General features: G+C 39.2%; 2 protein-coding genes and 1 long non-coding RNA gene across 3 annotated transcripts; 1 reads left to right on the top strand and 2 right to left on the bottom strand.

Annotated features, from left to right (window-relative positions):
• The first annotated feature begins 216 nt into the window (after positions 1 to 216).
• On the top strand, positions 217 to 9,718 carry LOC120561368. Its single transcript, XM_039804459.1, has 6 exons — positions 217 to 367; positions 2,397 to 2,800; positions 2,960 to 3,116; positions 4,787 to 4,909; positions 7,435 to 7,525; positions 8,115 to 9,718. The coding sequence occupies exons 1-6, from the start codon at positions 316 to 318 to the stop codon at positions 8,308 to 8,310; spliced, it is 1,023 nt and encodes a 340-aa protein (XP_039660393.1). The 5' UTR covers positions 217 to 315; the 3' UTR covers positions 8,311 to 9,718.
• A 2,309-nt stretch (positions 9,719 to 12,027) lies between these two features.
• LOC120561369 lies at positions 12,028 to 13,233 on the bottom strand. Its single transcript, XR_005639591.1, has 3 exons — positions 13,105 to 13,233; positions 12,835 to 12,995; positions 12,028 to 12,531 (listed from the first exon to the last, which is right to left on the bottom strand). It is a non-coding gene; the product is annotated as an uncharacterized LOC120561369 (long non-coding RNA).
• A 4,125-nt stretch (positions 13,234 to 17,358) lies between these two features.
• Positions 17,359 to 24,298, bottom strand: aqp3a (aquaporin 3a). The gene is made up of 6 exons (XM_039804539.1): positions 24,110 to 24,298; positions 19,806 to 19,932; positions 19,429 to 19,566; positions 19,157 to 19,272; positions 18,808 to 19,025; positions 17,359 to 18,642 (listed from the first exon to the last, which is right to left on the bottom strand). The coding sequence occupies exons 1-6, from the start codon at positions 24,215 to 24,217 to the stop codon at positions 18,441 to 18,443; spliced, it is 909 nt and encodes a 302-aa protein (XP_039660473.1). The 5' UTR covers positions 24,218 to 24,298; the 3' UTR covers positions 17,359 to 18,440.
• Between the last annotated feature and the right edge of the window lie 917 nt (positions 24,299 to 25,215).

A 25,215-nucleotide genomic window follows, 5' to 3' on the forward strand; every position in this document is an offset into this window, starting at 1 on the left:
TTCATATCAAAAAGGTCTAGTGACTATCTACTGTTGTTAAAGGCGGAGAGCAAGAGCCTTTAAAAACTACCAAAGCCATCCTTAATATCAATACATTGATTTGATTACTGGACAGTTAACAAAGCATTTTAAAGTAAATTTGCATTGGAGATTTATGAGGAGGAATGCATGGATCCTCCATTCCTTTGTCCAAGTGATGGATGCATAGAGGGAGGTTGCATGAACTTTTGTCACCGCCCACTTGCACTTGTTACTGTTGCAGGCTGAATTGCCACGGGAGACCCCAAACTATCTGTGCCTGTCATCGCCATCGCCATGGGAAGAAGCCTGCCGTGTGTCTATTTGCTTGTCTTAGTCATTTTCCAAGGTAAGAACGTTAATGCTGTTACAGTTAGCTAGCTGATATAATTATGCAGTTGGTCATTTAATTTCCAGATGACTGAGAATACAGCGATTCGAAGCCAAAGAAAAACGGCCACTAACGTAATGGCAACGTTTTCTACGTTAACGTTAGCTGTCCAAATAGTTGCATTGCATACTGTTCGTCGTATTTTAGGTGGCATTTTTTCTGTTTCAGTTGTATGCTGAGCCGATTAGAGCTAAGTATTCCAAGAAACCAAGTTTTAAAACCTCTGAAGTAATATTTTACACACACACGTTTGCCGAAAACCAAAAAAGGTCAACTTACCTTCCCTTGGGACCATTGCTCTCATCATGTTCCTTAGCTAGTTAGCTAAGCCTCATCCAATGTTAGAGCATAGTACATTACCTCAGTGACGTTAACAATGTTGGTTCCTGGGTTTGCAAAATACAACATCACATACGGTTGCCCTATAATATAATTATATAAATGAAACTAAAATCTCCTGAATTGCATGATAACCCCCCACCCCACCTAATAGACATTTTTCACATGTTGACATGTCATAGTAGGAAAAGCACAGGTGTATTCAGAACAATAATGATGGCTACATTCCACTTAGGAGAGGGTAAAGGATAAAGGAAATTATATATAAAAACACCACTGTTTTTTTAATGTGAATGTCACAAATGTTTTTTAGTCACAACATAAAAAACATTTAAGATTTTTTATTTTTTTTTATAAATGCATTGACTCTTATAACTGCAAAAACAAAGGATAGCAGGTTTTTGTGTGGTCATGGAGGCTCGAGCTAGGTCATTAGCAATGAACATTCACATATTAGCAGTTTTAGTCAATACGTTGTCTTCCCGTCAACTTTGACGCCTTTTTTTCACAGTTGGTTTTTGCTTTTTCCAACGTTTTAAATTGTTAAATTTTTCTTCTACACATTTTCAGCACTTATTTCTACGTCCCATATTTTCTGATATAAAACAAAAATTGAAAACGGGTCAATGTGACCAGAAGTCAACACAAGGGTTAACTCAGTAGCCATGATGGTTGGTACTTTTATTATTGCTGACAATTGAAGCTGTGAAAGCTTCGGAAAGTTTGGAATGCGATGACTAAGCTTTTGGAGACCCAGTTACAACTAAAAGCAGTTGAAGTAAATCTTCTTTCCACATATGGAAGGATGAAATGCAATCACATTTTGTAGAATTGCTTGGGGTTAATACATGCCTGTCCAAGCTTACTTTGGCTGTAGTTGCACATTGCAATTATAGTTTAAAGATTAAACGAAATTTGTTGAAAGGAAAATTAATTTTTGTTTTGATAGATAGGCTAATTGTTTGTCCAAAAAAAATATATATATATATATTTGATTCTGCAATGCACATTTCAGGAGTTATGAGCAAAAATGCCAGAACAGACAAACACACAGACAGGCAAACTGAGCCAAAACATAACGGTTATGTCACTATCGTGTCTAGGGGAGGAGACACTAACAATGAAATAAACCCCGGGGGGAAACCAAGGGAGAAGCGGAAACAGTTCAAGATAGAACATGGTATACTGTTAAAGTAATAATTAACAGAAAACTAACTTCAAAAAGAAGACAAATAATTATTACCAAAGGCGAAAAACGTCTAAAAGTCTAAAACGAAAAAAAACGAACAATAACAACAATAGACTTTTTTCACGGCAGACATGTTGTCCTAGTAATAAAAGCACAGGTGTATTCAAAACCATTAATGATGGCTACATTCCACTTAGGAGAGGTCCTGGTATTGTGCATGCTGACTCACTGAAACAGCTTACTGGGACACTTGATGGAATTGAGCCATCGTTAAGGTTATCACTTTAAACTGTGCTTTTCCTACTATGACAAGTCAAAATGTCTGCTGTGAAAAAGGTCCATTCAGTTTCTCCCTTTACATAGCTCCCTCCCCAAATAGCAACAATGGCTGAGCGGTTTAACGTTATAATAATGAGTTTAAGATTTTGGACAAGGCATTTTCTTGTGTTCCCTCCACAGAGGCGTGTGGCTTAAAGATTCAGAACAAGCTGCTGGGTAAATGTCTGCAGGTGCATGAAGGAACTTTGGGAGGCAGAGTATCTCTGGGTGACTGCAGCCCATATTCGGCCCTACAGGAATGGCGTTGGCTACCAGAGAGCCAGGCTCTCAGCAATCACCACACTGGGGAGTGTCTGACTGCACCAGGAGAGCAGTATGAAGGTGTCCTCCTGCAGCGCTGCGTCTTTCGGGCTGGAAGTGATGAGTCTGATGCCGGATTGGCAGCGGTGGATACAGGCAGAGGGGCAAGCAGCCAGGCATGGTCCTGTTCCAAAAAAGGACACCTCACTTTGAAAGGAAGGGGGCTACATCTTAGTGCCACACAAGAATCTACTTTGGTCTTCCTTTCGAGGGAACATAAGCAGGTAAGAATATTGTGACGTAACATCTGGTAAGTACCTTAATCAGATTACCTTTTATCAGATCTAAAAACTTGGGAGGATATGTATATTGTAGAATATGTTTAGAGAAAGTCTATAAAATGTCTAATGCTAGCTACATTTTCTTCTTCTTTTCTTTACCAGCCTGGCAGCAGGTGGCGGACATTTGATAACCAGACACTATGCAATGGGAGAGACAGCAAACATTACCAACACCAACCTCATCACCATCTGGGTAAATCTTTGGAACCTGGGATTTTTCCAAGTGCCATCTCTGATACACAAAGACAGGCTGAACCATGTAAGGACCTAAAAAATCTAGTAGTAGTTTACTGAATGTTGTCTTCCAACGGAATCAGAATCCGAAGGTTCATTGTCCGTGTCTGTGGGATGTTTGTTTGGCATTTCAGTCCTGATTGGGAAGTGTTTTAAAGTTTGTGTCCAGGGTCACAATCATAGGGTCCTAGCTGGGTACAGGTACAGGTCCTAGAGGGACGGCACATTGCAGGCCAATCACATCTGCAGAGCGAATGATGCGCTGCAGTCTGTGTGTGACTCTAATAAAAGTAACATAAAGGGTCAGCCAATAGCTTTGCTAAACCCCCCCCCCCTTAATTACAAACTTGATCGGCAAAAGTGTAAATACTTGACATTATTAACTATTTTTAAATCATGAGTTTTTAGATTGATTTCCTACTTTCGTAGGTATAGTATCAGGTCTTGCTAGTGAAGTGTAACAATAACAAAGAAACAGTTTTATATATATATATATAACTGTTTCTGTGTGTGTGTCTCTCTTTGTTATTGTTACAGTAGATTGTTATAACAAACTAACAGTAGATTTATAGGACCATTTTTAAAACCCTACATGGTGGTGCATTCATGGCATCTACGCAGTAATGATAAAAAGCATTTATTTGACAAGCTATGTTGTCAGAAAATTAAAAAGAGAACACAAAATAATCATGGACATCATGAACAGGATAATGAATTTGGTCATTTTTCTTGCATTGAAAGGGTTGCTGATCCTCAAAGCTTGAATGTTTGGATTTCTTTGAGCGCACCAACTACAAGCCTTTACAGGATACCCATCTTACCATTCATTATGATGGGTTACTTCATTAAGAAGATTAAATGTGTGAAAATCATACTCTGTGGGCTAAAACATGCAAAACCACAATTATATTCTTTTAACGTGCTCATATTATGTTCATTTTCAGGTTCATAATTGTATTTAGAGGTTATATCAGAATAGGTTTACATGGTTTAATTTTCAAAAAACACCATATTTTTGTTGTACTGCACATTGCTGCAGCTCCTACAGAAGCAGAGTATGAGGGTGTGCCACGCTAGCAGCTTAGGCGAGCATTATAACGTGTGTTACAAAGTGACGCACCTTTGTCACAGAAGTAAAGGCTGGACTACAATAGAGCTGTTTGGAGCAGTTTGTTAACAGTGTTTTCTGTTGGAGATGGTAAGTCCCTTTGGGGTGGACTTTGGGCTTTTTCACTTTGTAAACCTATTATATGCACAAAATAGATATATAACACGATAAAGGATTAAAGGGAAAAAGCCAAAAAGCATAATATGAGCACTTTAAGATATATTTTTTTGTGTTTTAAAAGTCTATGTATATCTGATCACTTGCATGATGCATTCTGCCATGTCCTGCATCTTAAATTATAATGCTTTTAGCCTGAGGCTCTAATTCAGTCAAGCCGTGTTTGACTTGAATCAATATTTTCCTGGAAGGCAGCCAGCCACAGCAGGGCCACAATGCTGATTCATGTTGTCTTTATATCGGGCTGGTCCTGCGTGAACTGATTTCCGTCTCACTACTAAAGATGGACGATCATAACTATCACTAATTTCATTAAAAAAGGGCAAAGACATCAAACCAATAATTTTGTGTGTTGGTCCTTGCTTCTAGTTGTGTTGTTATTTAGTTGTTTCTTTTTTCTCCACTTCCAGTTGGAGGTATAATGGCCGGGGATGTCACAGAAACATATTATCCAGTAATGGATGTGCCTCTTTGGTCCCTAAGCACCAAATCCCCTGCAGATCCCACCATGGTTTTCTTCCGTATGGACTACGGTAAGTTTGGTAAATCAATAAAATATTGAATGTACACTACCGGTCAAAAGTTTGGGGTCACTTAGAAATTTCCATTCGACTCCATTACAGACAGAATACCAGCATTGTTTTTTTTAACCAGGGCAGCAGTTTTCAGATTACATTCTCTGCTTACATAATTGCAAAAGGGCTCTCCAATGTTTTCTCAGTTAGCCTTTTAAAATGATATCAGATTAGTAAACAGAATGTGCCTTTGGAACATTGGATGAATGGTTGCTGATAATGGGCAATGTAGATACCGCATTAAAGATCAGCCACCCACTCAGATCAGCTGGTATTCTCTCTATTATGGAGTGGAATGGAATTTCTAAGTGACCCCAAACTTTTGACCGGTAGTGTATGTCTAATTTTATCAGTGGAAATATTTGATTCCACAATAGGTTATGAAGGCTGACATAGAGGCTGTGTGTAAATGTTCCTTCTTCAGTAAAGCTGTTGTTACTTTTCCACCACTAGGTGGAGATGGAGGAATGTGAAACTGAGAGCGAAGTTCATGCTGGGTGTGTTGCAATTAGTGCTGTCAAACGATTCAAATATTTAATCGCATCAATGTCAGATAGTTAGCCATTTTTATCTATTCTAAATGTCCCTTGATTTCTTTTTGTCCCATTATTTATTTATTTCTTTCTTTTTTTCTCATTTTAATGCTCTTATCAACATGGAAAAGTGGATCGGCTTGCTTTGTGCAAATGTTTTTTTTTATTGAAAACAACATTGGCATATACTGTAGTGTTCAATTTCACACTAACATTCACAATTGGAGCAAATAATCTCTTAACCAATGCAACACTGTTCATCAGTAAAAGGGTGAAAAAAATACTTTGTCACACAAACAGCCCTTTCAACAGCCCTTTCTAAGGGATCAAAACAGGGCGATATAAAATTACAAAGTGCACATGTAAGATAAACAAGGACTCAGCCTATAGTGCAGTTATACCATGGCTTAATACTTTCTTTTTCTCAAGTTTGCTTTGAACATAGCAGTCAGAAAGCTACTGCTCTTCATTCACCAGAGGCTCATCAACCCAGCCTCTTATTTCAGAAAGAAGGAACAGTAACGGTTACTAATAAAAGGTAAGCCTACTACTTCTTTGCTTTGAGCCAGTTACTCAAACAGACAAGCCTGTTGACATTTTCAGACAATAGAGAATCTCACTTCTTTTGTACAACATGCCCAAGACGGAGAAAACAACCTTTCAGAAGGTACTGATGTGGCTGGTGTTGCTAATTACTTGCGTGCAAGGCGGGCCATTTCACTGTGTGCCCCTTCATGTGTGGACCACCATTCCTGGGGACAGTCATCCATGCCAGTAAGAGGCTCTGCCTTGTAGCGCTCCAGACATTGCTCTCTTATTGGCATCCATTTCGGAGTCTCGCACTCGCCATCCACTCAAAACGTAACGTTAGCCTACTACTCTTTGGTCGGCTCGCAAGCCCAAACAAGTGTGTGCGGCGTGCCTATTTTGTTTCCAGTCTAGCTAGTTCCAGTGTGGTGTTGTAGTTTTTCTAACGTTACTAGTTGTTGCAACAGCATGTGAAAAAAAACTACAAAGTTTGCTAGGCCAAAAAGAACGTTAATCTTGCGATAAAAAAATGTACGCCGTTAAAATGGGTTTGTGTTAACGCCGTTAATAACGCGTTTAAAGGAAGACGCCGACTTATTGGGAATTTAGCTTATTCACCGTAACCCCCAGAGTAAGACAAGTCCATACATACCCTTCTCATCTCCGTGCGTGCTGTAACGCTGTCTGACGGCTCCAGCATTAGCTTAGCCTAGCACAGATCCGGCAGGTAACTGGTTCCAACTAGCCTACTGCTCCGAATTGTGACAAAAGTGACAAAATAACGCCAACACGTTCCTATTTACATGTTGTGATTTGTAGAGTCACAGCGTGTACAAAAAACAACGTAACATGAGACACAGCCATCTTCTAACCGTAAACAAACCGGGAACTATATTCTCAGACAGGCTTGCTGTGAGCATATCACTCCGCCCAAGTACTATTTTCTTCCGCCTGAGAATATAGTTCCCGGTTTGTTAACGGTTAAAAGGTGGCTGTGTCTCATGTTATGTTGTTTTTTGTACACGCTGTGACTCTACAAATCACAACATGTAAATAGGAACATGTTGGCGTTATTTTGTCACTTATTCGGAGCAGTAGGATTACTGGAACCATTCACCTGCATGTTCTCTGATGGGCTGATGCCGCTGGAGCCGTCAGACAGCTTTACAGCACGCACGGAGATGAGAAGGGTATGTATGGACTTGTCTAACTCTGGGGGTTACGGTTAATGAGCTAAATTCCCAATAAGTCGGCGTGTTCCTTTAACGGACAGCACTAGTTGCAATGTTTGTAAAGGGCTTTCAAATGGGTGTAACTTTTTAGGTTCAGTCTTGACAGAAATTTAACAAATGCATGAAGAAGAATCATGACTTTAGAAAGAGGTAAATACAAAATGATGTGTTGCTTGGTCTGTGTACATAGGGATGGGCTGGAAGATAACCATGCTGGTACTAAGCTCTTTGGCTCTGGTCCTGGGGACTGTGATTCTTATCCTCAATGTTTACTCCAATAGGTGAGGGCAACACACACAATACACACAAAAGTGCATATTTTTATTCATATATATATATATATATATATATATATATATATCTCATTGAAAAGAGAAGTGGCTTCATTAATTTATTGACCAACATTCCATGAATGTATTATCATTTTGCATATCCACTAATTATTTACATGGTAAAATACACAAACATTGTCTACTGGTACCAGCTTCTCTAAGGCTAGGATGTGTTTGTTTCTGTTTAATGGAATACATTTGTTTGTTTTTTAGTCTTAGCAATTTTAGGCATCACTTTGGTGTGATGTGCAATCAGCATTTCACAACATTTGACATTTCAGAGTAATACATTTATTGAAACACAAGAACATGAAACAAAACAGAAGGCGGACAAGGGCACACTGAAAAGACATGACAGGTCTACCTAACCCTGCACATTGGAGACCCACATCCAATACAAATCTCTTAAATTCAAAGGAAATTCAAAAAAAGATCATGGAGAGAATGGAAGAAATATTGTGCAAAACATTTCAAAAAGCTATGGTACAAAGCAACATGTTGTACCCACTTTCTGTCCTTTTCTGTCTTGCTGTGCCAGAAGGAAGAAGGTGGTGTGTGTTTTGAAGTCATACACTCCGAGGCCAGAGGTGAGTGTTCCTGGTTCCCCAGCAGCCAGTGAAAGAGCCCTGCTGACAGAGCATGCCATGCGCCTCCCACACTCCTCCCCCACTTTACGAGGAGAAATCCTGATTGAGTGGAAAGATGGCACTGTCACTCCACTGTACGAGGCCTGAAGACTGTACTGTATCTTTTGAACCTAGGTGTGTTTATGCAAGCATGGTTTCTTGTGCAAGGTTATGTAACTGAATGTGTCTAAAGGAGGGGAACATGAGGAAAAACAAAAGGCAAAATAAGTATTTTTGTTGTTTCTGTTGGCATGGAAATGACAGTAAGCAAACTATTTCATAAAATGGAAAGTTCATGGATCAGTATCAGACCGTTTCTGTAAGACTTAGCTGCCACAGGAAGATAAACGCTGTTGTGAAGCTGCCAGAATATTGTAGGACCATATGTTTTCCAAAATACAGAGTCCTGACTTCTGCTGTTTGAGATTTGAGGGAGTGCTTGTTGGATGAAAGGACTGTAAAATAAATGTAAGAATTGAGTCATTGTTTTTCGGCTTTATATAAGTAAAATCCAAGGGCTCAACAATGTACCCGATAACTTAGGCCTTTATTTAGATAAATACTTAGGAACCTAATCTTTGTTTTCCTATGTCTGAAGTATCATCTAGCCCCAATTTGTCATTTTTTGTGCTGTGGGATGAGCTCAGATGTCTCTTTACATAATACATAATTGCTTTTGAAGAATTTTGAATGTCTGCATGCATTTTTGACATATCTGTGATTTAACATGATGTCTTACAACCTATCACAATATACACTGGCTCCTGAGACCCACACCCTTTATAATGGCAGTTACTGGGCTATTTTAGGATAATACAATTGTGTTGCAAGAAACACTGATTGATGAAAGTTGTTTTCCTAACATAATTTTGTATTTTCTGTATTTCAGAAGAAAATCTTGTTTATGTAGGAAATGTCTGTAGTCTGACACATTTCATTATTTTAATGGACTTTGCTTTGTACTGACATTACATAAACATTTATTAATTTAAATTGTTCATAGAAACAGTGCTTTTAACCGACCTGGACCTATTATATCTCCTTGGAAACAGCAGTTGATGAAACTGTCTTCCCTTAAGGTCCACTTGAGCTTTTAACCTTGATGTTTAAACTTTCCATTATTCTCAACACTTTTGGGACCATCTCAATCTTAACATTTCACTGGGAAGACCGTATGATATAGTTGAAAGCTCCAAAACCTCTAGTAGAGACCTCCAGGTTGACTTTTTTTGAATTTATATGTGGCAACCTGATAAACCACTAATTTGTGCTGTTAGTCTTTTAACAAAATAAGTATTTTTATAATGTTAACTAGCAAATAAAATGGGATATATATATATATACACACACACACACACACACACACACACACACACACACACACACACACACACACACTGTACACAGTTGACTTGTACTGTTTTTATTATCATGATCAGGCTTGCAGAGAACATTAAATTCCCAGTGGCACAGAAAACTCCCAGCGGGAGGAACCTGTTTACAACAGAGAACCAAAGCCTGTTTCACCGTTTTCTTTGGGAGGGGCATGGGTGTTGCTGGGTAGGTTAATTCAGGTACTTCTGCCTCTGTTAAATAATGCTTTAATAGACATTTTAGTACACCAAACCTAGAGCTGACACACTGTCTCCCCTGCTGGTAGTGTTTATACTGATGAGAGGGCACTATGTTTAATGAACAGCACACAGCACCCACACCTTTCCAAACCACATCCAAATGCCTGATGAGAAAAAATGTTCTTTCTCTCCCTATTATTACTTTTTTTGTTGTAAAGGAATCCTTTAGCATCAACGACAATTATATATTATATATATTTGTGTGTGATTGGCCTTGAATCTGTGTATAAACTAAACTCAGCAAAAGAAATGCCCCTTTTTCAGAACACTAATTTAAAGATACTTTTGTAAAAATCAACATGACTTCAGAGATCTTCATTGTAAAGGGTTTGAACAATGTGTTCCATGCTTGTTCAATGAACCATAAACAATTAATGAACATGCACCTGTTGAACGGTCGAAAAGACAATAACTGCTTAAGGGCAGTAGGCAATTAAGGTCAGAGTTAAAAGAAAATTACCAAAGTAAAGAGACCTTTCTACTGACTCTGAAAAACTCCAAAAGAAAGACGCCCAGGGTCCCTGCTAATCTGCATGAACGTGCCTTATGCATGGTGCAAGGAGGCATGAGGACAGCAGATGAATAGACCTTTTTCACGGCAAACATGTTGACATGTCATAGTAGGAAAATCACAGGTGTATTCAAACCCATTAATGATGGCTGCATTCCACTTAGGAGAGGCCCTGGTATTGTGCATGCTGACTCACTGAAACCGCTTACTGGGACACTTGATGGAATTGAGCCATTGTTAAGGTTATCAATTTCAGCTGTGCTTTTCCTACTATGACAAGTCAAATGTCAGCTGTGAAAAAGGTCCGTACATTGCAATGTCCATACTGCGAGACGCCTAAGACAGCGCTACAGGGAGACAGGAAGCACAGCTGCTAGTCCTCGCAGTGGCAGACGACGCGAACAGCACCTGCATAGGATCAGTGCATCCGAATATTGGCAACAACAACTGCCAGAACTGGCCAGTCTGGTGCAGTACATGAGGAGGAGATGCACTGCAGTACTTAATGCAGCTGGTGGCCAAAAAAAGATACTGAGGGCTACGTTTTGATTTGTTTTGGGACATGAGAGAAGTGCACAATCTCCTGTATAAAGTTTTATTGGAAGAACAGTGGTTTCTCAGAGCCTGGACACCGTAAAAGCAACCACAGTTATATCCGACGCATCCCTAAGCGCCACAGCTATACCACATGAGACAGTTGCCTGATGATGCAGAATTCATCAGGCCGTCTTGACCTTTGAGAAAAGTAAAGTGTTTACTATATAAATACCAATACCAGCAAAAGAGAAACTTTAAAAATCCCTTTGCCTTGTGAAGGGGTGTGGATGACATTTTAGTGTGACACTTAGATTAAAGGGAAAAGAGAGGGTGAAAGAACAAGAGCTACAATAAACAGATGTGTTCTAAGAACCCTGGATTACTTGGCATCTTTTTTTTTCCTCAGCAATGCACAATTCATTATTTTTCCAAATTTTAGAAAGAAACATGCAAACAGCTTTGTGAGAACGGGTTTGTTGTTTTTGTTAAATCTGTCTTCATCCCAGTCATTGGTTAAAGGATAAAGGAAATTATTTATAAAAACACAAATGTTTTTTAGTCACAACATAAACCTTTTTTTTTTTTTTTTTAAATGCATTGACTCTTAAAACTGCAAAAACAAACTATAGCAGGTTTTTGTGTGGTCATGGAGGCTCACCGAGCTAGGTCATTAGCAATGAACATTCACATATTAGCAATTTTAGTCAATACTTTTGCACACTTAACTCAGTAGCCATGATGGTTGGTACTTTTAATGCTGGCAATTGAAGCTGTGAAAGTTTGGAATGCGATGAATAAACTTTTGGAGACCCAATTACAACTAAAAGCCGTTGAAGTATATCTTCTTTCCACGTATGGAAGGATGAAATGCAATCACATTTTGTGGAATTGCTTGGGGTTAATACATGCCTGTCCAAGCTTACTTTGGCTGCAGTTGCACATTGCAATGATAGTTTAAAGATTAAACGAAATTAGTTGGAAGGAAAGTTCTTTTTTTTTTGGATAGATAGGCATAGGCTATTGTTGTTCCAAAAAAAAAAAAAGTCATGGGTTTAAAGATAGTTGATGTGATCCATGCCAGAACAGACAAACACAGACAGGCAAACTGAGCCAAAACATAACGGTTATGTCACTATCGTGTCTAGGGGAGGAGACACAATGAAATAAACCCCGGGGGGAAACCAAGGGAGAAGCGGAAACAGTTCAACATAGAACATGGTATGCTATACTGTTAAAGTAATAATTAACAGAACTTCAAAAAGAAGACAAATATTTAGTTCCAAAGGTGAAACTGAACAGCTGAGTCTTTAAACAAAGACAAAACACAAAAAGAGGCGGTTCACACAACCACGGTCGCAGTATTGAACACGCTGTCGATGTTGATTCGGTGACTTAATGTTGAGTTACGTAGTTTCCATGACTGTTTGCTATCTGTGTGTCACCCTGGCTTCCACTGAAACTCTCTTCCCTGTCACGTAGGCCTACCGTTTCACTATGGCTTCCATTGAAGCTCTCTTCCCTGTCACGTACCGTTTCACTATGGCTTCCACTGAAGCTCTCTTCCCTGTCGCCGGCTCGGCCACTCATGCGTCTCCCTGATTGCAGCTGAACGGCTTCAGCTGTGGGACTGACGTCACCAGCACACACCTGAAGAGAATCACACACAAGCGGAACACACGAAGGAAACACTACGGCACGTAACAATAGGCATCTTGGTGTGAGAGTAATATTGAGATCTTGCTTATGGCTGTATGAAATACCCAACAGTATGGGAATGCAAAAAATGTTTGATGAGTTTTCATATGTTTTAGTGTGCTATTGGGCTTTATTGGCAAAACGTATAAAAAAAAAATAAAACTACAAAAAAAAATACATTTTGCCACAGCTTATAAGACAATTAAGACAATAATAATAAGACGATAGACACATTGAATATTACATTTCATTTACCTTTTGTGCTTGTGTGTGTGTCACTGAGTTTAGCCGTGTGAGCCGTGGCACTGACAAACTTTAAGATAACAGGAGCCTATACTTTCTGTAGCCTTCTCCGAAAACAACAGACTGCGAGAAAGCCTTTATCTCGGCTCACGTTCCACTCTCCACACCACTGTCTTCGGACAAAAACGCACCTCGTAAGATTGATATTGTTAGCACAAAATTAGACACTATTAGACACAAATGTATGCAGAAATGGTCCAGGTTGAAAAAAATGGTAGTTACCCTTTCCAGAACAAAAGTGCTCGCCATCCAATTGCAGAAAAGTTCTTGCAGAAGTCTCCAATCGTCAAAAGTTTTCCATATCATATCACAGCATCGATGTGTGGGTATGGGCGTGGACTGCTGTTTAGATTACGGCCTAATTATTCTCGTGACAGGATGTTCAGTGTTTACACATGAGGCCATCTTCCCTCTATCTGTCCTCCTATTGGCTGAGTGCTCTGCATAGGGAGGAAATGGTCACTGATGGCCCATTATCGGCCAATTAACATCTGGTCTACGTGATGATAGGGGTTGTGGAAATTACATATGGCTGTTAGTGCCACTCTGTGAATTTTCCAAAAAAGGATTGCAAATGGATAGGAATCAACAAGTTCCTCAAAGATGGTGTATTGAACTTGATGTAGCTGTCTTTTATTTGGATTCACTGCAGGTTCACAGTAAAAACTGCAATCAAAACTGTTATCACATGGCCTGCACATGGCACTAACTCTTCCCCCAGGTGTTTCATACTATGTGGAACAAAACAGGCCATTAGTCTCCCAGCCTCAACCAGACACTCCATACATGAGATACATTTTATTGCTCTGTAAAAATATATGGTGAAAGTTGTTTTAACTTACCAGAGTAATTCACCTCTTACACAGTATCTTTCTTTCTTTCTTTCTTTCTTTCTTTCTTTCTTTCTTTCTTTCTTTCTTTGTAGACCAGACATTGTAATAAAAGGTTGAAGATTGCTGGTGTTTTCCACAGATCCATCAGCTTGTTTTTCCTGTGAACGTGTGTTATACAATACTGAAATATAGCCAGGTGAAATGGCTTTGATGAGACTCTGGCACGGGCAACCTGGCTTAGGGGATATAATGGAGGTTTTACAGGTATACTTGGGACCAGATCCTGTAAAAAGGAATATACTTGGTATGTGAGAGGCTATATTGAGGGTATGATACAGGTTTAGCATGAAAGCGTTGTCTTCAAGGGGTCTTTTTTTTTGTTTGTTTTTTTAACATTCAGCCTTCTGCTCACATCTTTTCTTGTAAAGATGAGGAGGACCTTCTGAAATAATCAGTGTTCTCTTTAGTATTTCTTTTTTTTGTTGCTATACAACTTTAGTTTATCTTTGGCAAATCTTTGGCAACACTGGATAGTATATTCACAGACATTTATTCACCAGTAAGGTCTAGATGTTACCATTATTCGCACATGCCAATGATCAGTATTTACCTTAGAAGTGAATCCAGACTTCAAAATAATTCATATATATATATATATATATATATAGTATAGTGTAGGGCAAAAAGCCATAATATATCAAATCTGATCTAATGGTAGATTTCCATTAAGGCCTCAGGCAGCATTGCAAGGGAGCTCAAGATAGAAAACACATGTCCGTAGCCACAAGGTTGGTATGTGCTGCTTGGATCAGCTCTTTAAAGGACTATACTAGTGGTTTTGCACACTTTAGTCCATGAACTGCAGATTGTGTACACCTGACAAGCTTACAAAACATCTAGATATTTTGGAACGACTTCCTTCATTTCCAGACGACCATTAGGTCTTGTTCATTTCATTACAATGGCTTTCAATTTCACTACCATCACCTTGCAGAAACTTGAAACTCGTATTGCCCATGGCAGTGAGCAGAGGGTGTACAAGGCAGGAGTGGGGGATTAAAATGAAACGCACCTGCCCTTGTTCACTTTCAGCCCCAAACTATACGGATCAACCACCAGCTCTAGGCTTAGCGCTACTGCTTCATGTGTGTTTTCCATCTTATTTTCCATGAAGGCTATTATGGCATTCTATCCCTGCTTTTATGTTCATTCTGTCTATGTCATGCAATTCCCTTATTGTGAAACACTTTGTTTTTATGTAATTATGATTATTATTACTATTTTCTACAAATCATCAGAAATACCTGAGAGAGTTATTTCAATGAGGCTTGGCAATTAGCTGCATGAGTTTCTGATTTAGAAAGTTTGTGATATGTATCATGATTAATCATAACTATTATTGCTACGGGTTTATAATATCTTACAAAAACAGAATTTCTACCAGGTGTTTACCGATAAAGTTGAGAATAAAGAAATCACACAATTAGAACAAGTACAACAATCCAAGTAAATATTAACTGACATTAGTTATACGTATATATTAAGCCTACATTTTTCAGTAAAATATCAAGCTAACAATGACCTTTTCTTAAGAAAATATCTACTAAAAAGTTGAAATGTATTTAATCAATTTATTCATCTTCTCCTTCTTTGCTGGTCAGCAATTCGAGATTTACCGGTTGTACATTGCTGTCACCGAACCATGGATGTATTTTCTTGCACCAAATGCATTACTGCAATGCATTGTGGGTGATATCAACCGCTTGAGTGACCACAGTTGTTCACTCGCTTCCTCAGCCCTCCGACAGTCGATATCACCAAGTTCACTTTAGGTTTTTAGACAAATGAAACAACACTTATGGGTTGCCCGGATAGCTCAGTTGGTAGAGCTGGCGCACATACACCTATAGAGGTTTACTCCTCGATGCAGCTGCTCCGGGTTCAACTGCGGCCCTTTGCTGCATGTGATTCCCCCCACTCTCTCTCCCCTTTCAGGTCTTCAGTTGTCCTGTCAAAATAATGGTGGAAAATGCCCCCCAAAAAATCATCTTAAAAAAGAAACAACACTTATGATGACGGTGGGGATTTCCTCCAAAGGCAAGTCCTGAGTGGAAGTGAACTAGGGCATGTTGAACCACTAATGAAACGCAGCCTTAGTGTCTATTTTAAAAGCAAATGTGTTTAAACCTGTCTGATTCAACAGGAATGCAGTGTGCTTTTCAGGGACTTGAAACTGGTAATCTCTTCCATGCATGCAAGGTGACACGCTAAGACCTGTTGGAAGTTATTGTCCAAAACTGTTGATTCATTGGCCTGCCAGAATCCAAATTCTGAAGAGAAAATACATTTGGGGTAGCCCTGTTCTGGTCTGTGGATAATGAGGAATGCTTTGGAATGAATTGAAGCTCTTTGCAGTGCATAATGATGGAGCAGATGTTCTTTTGGGAACATAAAATCATTGTTAGAGCACAGCTCAGTGAATGGAGTGATCACTGTGTAGTCTTGTTTCCTGCTTAACTCTTAACGTACATTTTCTTTTGAAAAAACTATTGAATGTGAAGACCAAATGGAATCAAAAAATGATTTCAATCTGTAGATATTCTGCAGATTATATAACATATAGTCTCGCTTTGCCAGACCATCGACAGCGATGCAGAGGAGGGTCTGGCTAGTCCACACAGCATTCCCGGATGAGAGAAAAACATGCTCTGGTTTATTGGCATTTCTTTAAACCAATCACAATCGTCTTGGGCGGCGCTAAACTCCGCACGGAGCCGCTGCAAAACAGTTGTGTGAGAGAAAACTCAGATTGGACTGAAAGTCTTTTACATTTTTTTAAATTAAGTTTAAATTTCCAACACAAAGAAAGCAGATGGAAATGGACATCGGCAAAAATACCTGCATCCAGCGGAATTTCCTGCGGCACCGGAGCAATCCCGGAAGTGGAACATCAAGGATATAGAGTATACAACATATTACTTTTATTTTACAATGCGGTATACTACATACTATGTTATATTGCTGCACTATACAATACTTCTACTATATAGTGTTATATGGTTGTACTATATTATATATCACATCATGTTATTCTATACTATATTGCTACGCTACTGCACCATATATTTTCATTTTAGTCTCTATTTCATAACATAATGTTAATATGTTACATTGACTCTTGCACTATATTCTAATATTGTAATATGGACAAGCACTGAGTTCCATTACTTTAACATATCATACATTTGTACTGCTGCAACAACTGCAAACTGTTTTGAACCACACTTGTTTACAGTTCAGTGTAACTCTCTAGTATATCCAATTGAATTGTGGTCTGATTACAGCCCAACCCCTCTGAAAATGAGAAGCATTACTGACAAACGGGAATGAACAGTAACAAAAACGTACAACGTACGATCCACATTCATGCAACAAACAAAAAGAGAAGTTTATTGTATTAGTTCAAAAACATTTCCCCTCAACCTACATACAATGGACCAAGGTGCTCACACGGTCCAGTTCAGCACCCATCTTGGAGTCCAGGTATGAGCACACCAAAAGGCCTAACTAACAATTTGAAGACAGGTAGTTAATATTGTGCTGTACATAGAATATCATTGTGATTTGTTAACACAAATCTGAGAAGTTTTAGTTCAGTTTTTTATTTTGCACAATTTAAAATGACAAATGAAACGAACATAACATGATGTACAGTGCCGGAAGAGGCAGAAAACCCAATGAGTTTATTTGAAGCCTCCACCTAAATAATGTTAAAATTTCACAATTTGATAAAGAACAGAAAATGTACATACAGAACAGAATATAACTACATAATAGTGATGGAAACGTAATAATCAAATATATGAAGTAAAAAAAAATATCAAAAATAAAAACAGAAAATATGAGTTTTAGATGATGTATGATTATGGAGTACAATACATGGGGAAAAAGCAATTACAAAACAGCAGTTACACTTTTTGTAACATTTTATAGAGGACTTTTTTTTTGCTAGGAGAGAAAAAGCCATTCCCTAATTGTTTACCCCTAAATATTATGGAAAATTTGGAGAGTATGGAGATCAGAAGATATTTCCAAGCATGAAAGCATGGTTCTTTCAGGGAATGATTGTAAAGATTTACAAAGAATATGTGGAGGGGCAGACCTTACTTCACAGCGCTATGGAGATTTGTGGAGGTTTGGCAATGCAAGACTATACAAAGGGTAAATGATCAAGTTTTCTAGTTGATGGAATATCACAATAAAATATTCTTCAATATTTGAACTTTTACATTGAATTTTGGATTCTTTATTTCCCAGTTTCCCCAAATTTAAATGTGAGATTCAGTGAAAGGTTCTGGACTGACAAAATGCATACCTGTAGACATTGGTTGCGAAAGACGTTCATCTGTCAACATAAAAGTTATATAAAACTAAATTGGTATAAAGCATACAATACTGTTCAAACTGGAGTGCTATAGACTCTAAGAGCCAAATGTACATCTCCTAAAATAATTAATGGAATTCTGGGTTTCTGAAGTTGTGTTTCGCCCCTCTATACTCACACTCAATTCTTCTACATATAATCCAATTACATTATAATGTAAAGATAGTGGCCTTAGGCGATACCCCAACAGTGTGCTGTTACAGTGTGCTGTTGGGGGTATCTGCTGTGTGTTGGTATTTACAGAAGGTGCATGTGTTAGAGTCGTTAGCTCTCTAACACACTCAGTGTATTTCTTTGGCATTGTCTTTGGTTTTATCGTTGGTGGTGACATTGGTAAGTCGGACACTCTCTTCTATTGCGATTTTCTGGTCACGTGCTTCTCCCTCCGTATGGAAGCCAACCATCAGCTGGTAGATAAACGCACCGATGAAGCTGCCAAAGAATGGGGCAAAAATGGGTACCAGGAACCAGCCGTTTCCAGCCCTGAGGAGTGACGAAAATTGAGTCCATTATGTATATCAAAAAAAGGGTTTTACTTTGTCCCGAGGGTACAAGTTCATTGTATAGTGAGCATTATGAGAGTGTTGCGAAGGAGAGTTTACATGGAGATAAACAATGTGGAAAATGCTTAAAAATCTGTGCACTTACGTGAAAACTTCGCCGCCCCACCCAGCCATAGCGGTGAAAAGACGTGGTCCGAAGTCTCGAGCAGGATTGACAGCATAGCCAGAGTTAAAGCCCATAGACAATCCAATGACCAGAACTACAAATCCCACAGTGAAGGCCTCTAGCCCTTGGGGGATGGGGTTGTTGTATGGATCCACAATAGCCAGGATACAAACAATGAGCGCTGCTGTGCCGATCATCTATGTCCGAGAGAGAGGCACATCGAAAAGGAAATCGTTAGAGTTGGACACCTGAGCTTCATCACCTAGGCTATATTTGTAAAAATAAAAATGGTGTGTATGATAGCTGTTTCCACATTTCAAAAGGGTACCTGATCAAAGAAGCCATTGAGAAGGGTGAGATGTTCTCCAGGGTAGGTAGCAAAGATCCCAGCTGTTGCATTAAGACCAGTCACATTGAAAGATCCAGGATGTTTTATCAGGGCGTCTAAAGAGATGCAAACATCAAAATACTGTATAGCATAATGTTTTGTTTTGATTAGACAGGTTTTTCAATGAAGCACTTAGACACAAATCGGTTCATATAGGGTTGTAACAACATAATTTATTTCAATTTGACTCCACATCTGGAGTCATCTCTTACCAAAATACATGCTGAAAATGATGGCAGCACCAAAGAAAGCACCGATCGTCTGAAAGAGGAAGTAAATGGGGAACTTTCTCCAGCGCTCTCTTCCAAGCAGGCACAGGGCAAAGGTCACCGCAGGGTTCAGATGGCCACCTGCAAATGTACATGGTGACGGTATGTCAGTACATATTATAGACCATGATCATTATCTAAATATAGAATCAGACTCCAGATTTCTAAATCAAGGTAAAGCTGGTTAAATAGTTTTCCTGCTACTTGAATTTGTCTGAAAAATCTAATGCTCAGAAAGTATTAACTCCCATGCACCCATAATAAAACCAAATGAGTCATGTATTATAATCTTCAACAAAATACTAGGAGTATTAGTGTACCTGATACCTGGCCACAGACCAGGATGCCTAATATGGCAGCGAAGCCGAATGCAAAGTTGACTGTGAGGAACATGCCATGGGTACCATCGCTCAAAACCAGCTGGGCCACAGCACCACAGCCAAACATCTGGAGGGAGAGAAGAAAAGTTTACGCTAGGTTCCCAATACGTTCTTCTGTGCAAAACAGCTTTATGATTGTTTCTGTTGTACGAACAACACTTTATTCTCAAGTGTCTTGCTCAGGGACACTTTGACATGTGGCCGGAGGAGCTTGGGATCGAACCACCAATCAAGTGGATGAGGGGCGCCGCTCTACCTCCGAGCCACAAAGACAACTGCTTGTAATCTGATGATGTGATGTGTGGTGTGTGGGATATTTATGTGTGATTTTAAAGAAAAGACTTTCTTTAGGGATTTTGAATTTTCCAGTGCAAAGTTTTGCGCAACACACACCAACTGTATTCAGTATGTCAGTGTTGTATAAATAAAAAAAAGATACTTTTACTGGATACATTAAGTGCTTTGTCCGCCGATCACGGTCAAGCTGAGGGGTGAAATGAGGCACTGTGATCATTATCAGTGAAACCAGTGGAACAAAAGCCCATTAAATGAGCTGTACTCAGAATTAACTGAGCTCTATTGTGTTCGTAATGGCTCACAGGAGTACAGTATACTGTATCTACAAAAAAGGTCACTGTGTTGACCTTGATTGGGAGAGAACTGTTGCTGTCACCGCCCAGCTAGTCTGGATGGACGGAAGTACGTTGCCAGGATGAGCCTGACAAGCCAGACATCCGACGAAGCTGCAGAAATGGCAAGCGCACGCTGAAAATGGCAAGTTTTGAAGAAGATTTGGATTGTGCAATACGGCAGGGATGCTCGGTTCCTCTGGTGAATAATTCTAAAGATTTACAAAGAATATGTTTACGGCGTTCACTATCTAACTGGGACGTTTCGGGGCAGATACGTCCACTGGCGGGGATTGCTATGGACGAAGTACACACGGCGACACACTGCTAAGAGCAAATGATGTTACGTAACCATGTATCCAGCTAATTTAAATAGCTCATGTTACTGTATTGTGTTTGTGAAGTTAACTTCATTTAATATTTAACGTGGCATGTTTCTTTTGCGGGATGCAAATGTTCCACCAAAACAAGTTCCTCCCCAAGACTATTTTGCAGAGGCACCGTCGCTGTGTCCGGAACCTAGCGCACGATTGCGATTGGTTCAAAGAAATGCAAACACACCATAACATTTTTTCCTCCTATCCCACAATAGATGTTCAGACCACAGGACTCAGATGGTGAGGTTGGCTTGAGGGAACCACACTCAGAGGGACTAGTGCCTGAGGGAGGTTCATCATCACTGGGCTCAGTCTAAACACTTTTCCACCCATGACAGAGCCAGCCATTACAGGAAAAAAATATTATTTGAATCCACCCCATGCTAGAATTGTGCTTACTTTTGTTTTTGAAATGCCGGTGAATGTCTCCTTGATGCTATTGTGCTATTTTTGCGTGAAAAATTTTAAAACTTAAAAAAAAATGTCAGAGGCATTGGATTACAAATGATGGTCCATTAGCTTGTGAGTGCCAAATTCCTTACTTAGATCATATTCCACTTGAAAGGTCTTATTTAAATCTGACGCTAAATCTGGGAGCAATGAGTATTATACCTAACTTTGTAGTGCTCAAATTCACCAGTGAATGTATGTTCACTACGGTGTAGAATTCCAGCAACTTGCTATGCTGCTGTCCTAATGTTCTAGATAATAAACTGCACTACAACACCTTCTCAACCGCTGATTCAGCTGGTAATGCATCCATGCAGCTACTTCCAGCTTTTAGCACAGTCGGGAAGCTTATAAAAAAAAACCACAGCAGTCAGCCTACTGAAACACACATTTGTCTAGTAGCTGAAGGCAAAAATCTGCTGGCCTGGAACCAGTCTTAAAATCACTACCTGTGTGATCTTTTCAAATTCAGGATGAAGAGCCTCAGAAGCTCCCCTACGGCTACTCAAAGCAGGGAACAGTGGTTTGAAGTGGAAAATGAAGTGCATGTTGTGAGAGTGCATTGAGGGGTTAACAAAAAAGTTACAGTAGGATTAGTCTCGCATTGCCAGACCTATCTCCACAGAGCTGCGGAGGAGGGTCTGGCTAGTCTACACAGCATTCCCGGGATGGGAGAAAAACGTGCTCTCGTTTATTGGCATTTCTTTAAACCAATCACAATTGTCTTGGGCAGTGCTAAGCGTCGGACGCAATGACAGTACCTCTGCAAAATAGCCTCGGGAAGGAACTGAGTCAAAAAACAATCTGTTTAATAAGCCTGACAAATTGCAAGGAGCTAGTGACACAATGTCAATACAAGAGGCACACACACACACACACACACACACACACACACACACACACACACACACACACACACACACACACACACACACACTCACACACCCTCACACACCCTCACACACCCCACCTCCAGGCCATCCTACACTAGTAGCTGATTATTATTAACAGTTCGCTTCGTTTAACCTGTCACTAGGGTAACATGTATTGACAGGCTGACATTTGGAGAGAAAGGATGGTCAGAAAAGATAATGACAAATGCGTGAGAGAAACTTCTGTAATCTCCGATAGAGGAAGGAAAATGATGTCAGTCACGTCTGTGATGTGATGCCTATTGTTCTGCCACTAACTCTCCCAGTGCTGGTATCAATATTTTTCACCTATTGTGAAACCCAAATGACACCTTTCTGTTCCATCAGTCATCACAGTACATGCTGTATTGTCTGACTAATAACAGTTATTACATATTTTCAGTCCTAAGTTCTTATGTAAGTAGTAGTTAATAGGCAGTTTTCAACCACATATCTGTGTTTACATAATTTACTTGTTTATTAATATTAATTAATTTACTTGTTTACATTATATTTGAGTGACTTGAAATTCTGACTAAGCTCTGTTGGAGGGTTATATATATATATATATATATATATATAGTACAGGCCAAAAGTTTGGACACACCTTCTCATTCAATGCATTTCCTTTATTTTCATGATAAATTTGATGATATATTTACATTGTAGATTCTCACTGAAGGCTTCAAAACTATGAATGAACACATATGGAATTATGTACTTAACAAAAAAGTGTGAAATAACTGAAAACATGTCTTATATTTTAGATTCTTCAAAGTAGCCACCCTTTGCTTTTTTGATAGCGCTGCAAACCCTTGGTGTTCTCTCAATGAGCTTCATGAGGTAGTCACCTGAAATGGTTTTCACTTCACAGGTGTGCTTTGTCAGGGTTAATTAGTGGAATTTTTTCCCTTATTAATAAAAAAGCAAAGGGTGGCTACTTTGAGGAATCTAAAATATAAGACATGTTTTCAGTTATTTCACACTTTTTTGTTAAGTACATAATTCCATATGTGTTCATTCATAGTTCTGATGCCTTTAGTGAGAATCTACAATGTATATAGTCATGAAAATAAATAAAAAAACGCATTGAGTGAGAAGGTGTGTCCAAACTTTTGGCCTGTACTGTATATATATATATTATGATATATATTTTTATTTATTTAATAGTAACTTTAATATGTATCAGAATAAAATGTTCACTTCAGTTACAACTAGCATGCTTCTACGCCGCAATAAATGTGTTAATCTAATCACAGAAGATGAGTCAGTAAACTAAGCACATCCTTGCTATGATTGTTAAGCCAATACAAGAGCATTTAGGTTGCCCACTAAGCCGGTTGTTGTACTAGTATTTAAAGTATTAACAAAAACAATTTTTACCCAATAAGTTTATATGTGTAGATAGCCCATCATCTGGATCTTTTTTAATCAATGAGCAAAAAAATTGTCTATTCTATTTTTCCTGCCATGCAACAATGTTCTTCATGTTAACCTGAAACCTCTTTTATTGATGGGGCAAAGTTGGATGATGAGCTACCATTTCAGATTTCCTCTTTGCAATTACTCAAGTTTACAAGTGCACTCTGTAGTTTAATAAGTTTAGAAGTTATTATTTATTGAAAAGAAAACATTGAGAGGGGACACAGTTTAACTATTATTATTTTTAACGTACAGTATATTTCAAAATATGAACGTTGTAACCACTTCATAAAATGCTTGGCAGTTGTTTTTTTTAAACTTATCTGTCTCAGCATGAGATGCGATGTAATTTCCTTGCCCACACACACACACACACACACACACACACACACACACACACACACACACACACACACACACACACACACACACACACACACACACACACAACTTACCACAAGGATGAGGGTGCCCAGACACTCTGCCATGGCCTGGCGAAGCAGCAGGTTTCGGATCTGGCAGGACCGGGCCAGTTTGTCCAAAAACAATTTATGTCTGCCCATGTTTTCTTGCTACTGGCTGAGACAGTGAGAAGACAGGTACGGTAGGTGGATAGTTTTTTCCTGAGTGGCTGTGAAGCTGGGAGGACTGGGCTCCTCTTATAGAGCCAAGATGGCCTTTGATTGGGCTGATGCCAAGCCTGGACTCGCCTCCACTCTCTGCACCACGCCTCCCTGCTTGTCACGGTCTGTTTTTCTCACTGGTCCACTCCCCCTCTCAACCTCTGTCACACACACACACACACACACACACACACACACAAACACACACACACACACACACACACACACACACACACACACACAAACACAAACACACACACACTGTTATACCTGTGACATATATCCATAACCATAGCTTACCTGAATATAATCCAGTTATCAAATTTCTTCATTTAAAAAAAGTTCAGCCAAAATTCTAACTTTTAGAGACCTTGAGATCAGGCATACTGTGATTTTGCATGCTTACTATGGTCATACCTGATTTACAGTGTAGACTGGTGTTGCCTGATCCGATCTTAACCTAAAACCAAATCCAAGTTTATCAATTGCCACTTAACATTAACCATTAGAAACTCGGTGCCTAAAATCCACTGAATCCTACATTTCCCCTTTCTTTAATCTCTTACTCTATACATTTGCAATCACTACCTGTCTGAGATTATGCAACTTAATCATATATGGATAAACATACTTTATAGATACAAATGAGAAGCACCTGTACTGCAAAACCCTGTACACACCTAATGTAGCCTCTATCCACCTTAGTCCACCAAACGGCAAACTTTCTAAATGAACATAATATAAATCCAAAATACCCCTGTTGAAAGATTCTAGAGGTCCCCTATTTCACATACATGTTGGGCCTTCTCATCTTTCCTTTCTGTCCCTTCTGACCGGTTCTTTTGTCCCCCGCCAGAAACTTCATCACCACATATTATACCTTCTTTGTCTGGTTTCAATGGTTCAAGGTGTGAGAACATTTTCAGTTTTAAAAGCCC

Source organism: Perca fluviatilis, chromosome 6 (assembly GCF_010015445.1).
Source record: "Perca fluviatilis chromosome 6, GENO_Pfluv_1.0, whole genome shotgun sequence".
Taxonomy (NCBI): domain Eukaryota; kingdom Metazoa; phylum Chordata; class Actinopteri; order Perciformes; family Percidae; genus Perca; species Perca fluviatilis.

Excerpts from the sequence above, each read along its gene's own strand:
- LOC120561368 (XM_039804459.1), top strand. The coding sequence starts at position 316 with ATGGGAAGAAGCCTGCCGTGTGTCTATTTGCTTGTCTTAGTCATTTTC. Across the intron at positions 3,117-4,786 it reads ACAAAGACAGGCTGAACCAT|TTGGAGGTATAATGGCCGGG; the intron begins GTAAGGACCTAA and ends CTCCACTTCCAG. Across the intron at positions 7,526-8,114 it reads CTCAATGTTTACTCCAATAG|AAGGAAGAAGGTGGTGTGTG; the intron begins GTGAGGGCAACA and ends TTGCTGTGCCAG.
- aqp3a (XM_039804539.1), bottom strand. The coding sequence starts at position 24,217 with ATGGGCAGACATAAATTGTTTTTGGACAAACTGGCCCGGTCCTGCCAG. Across the intron at positions 19,933-24,109 it reads TGGGCACCCTCATCCTTGTG|ATGTTTGGCTGTGGTGCTGT; the intron begins GTAAGTTGTGTG and ends CTCTCCCTCCAG. Across the intron at positions 19,026-19,156 it reads TCAATGGCTTCTTTGATCAG|ATGATCGGCACAGCAGCGCT; the intron begins GTACCCTTTTGA and ends TCTCGGACATAG.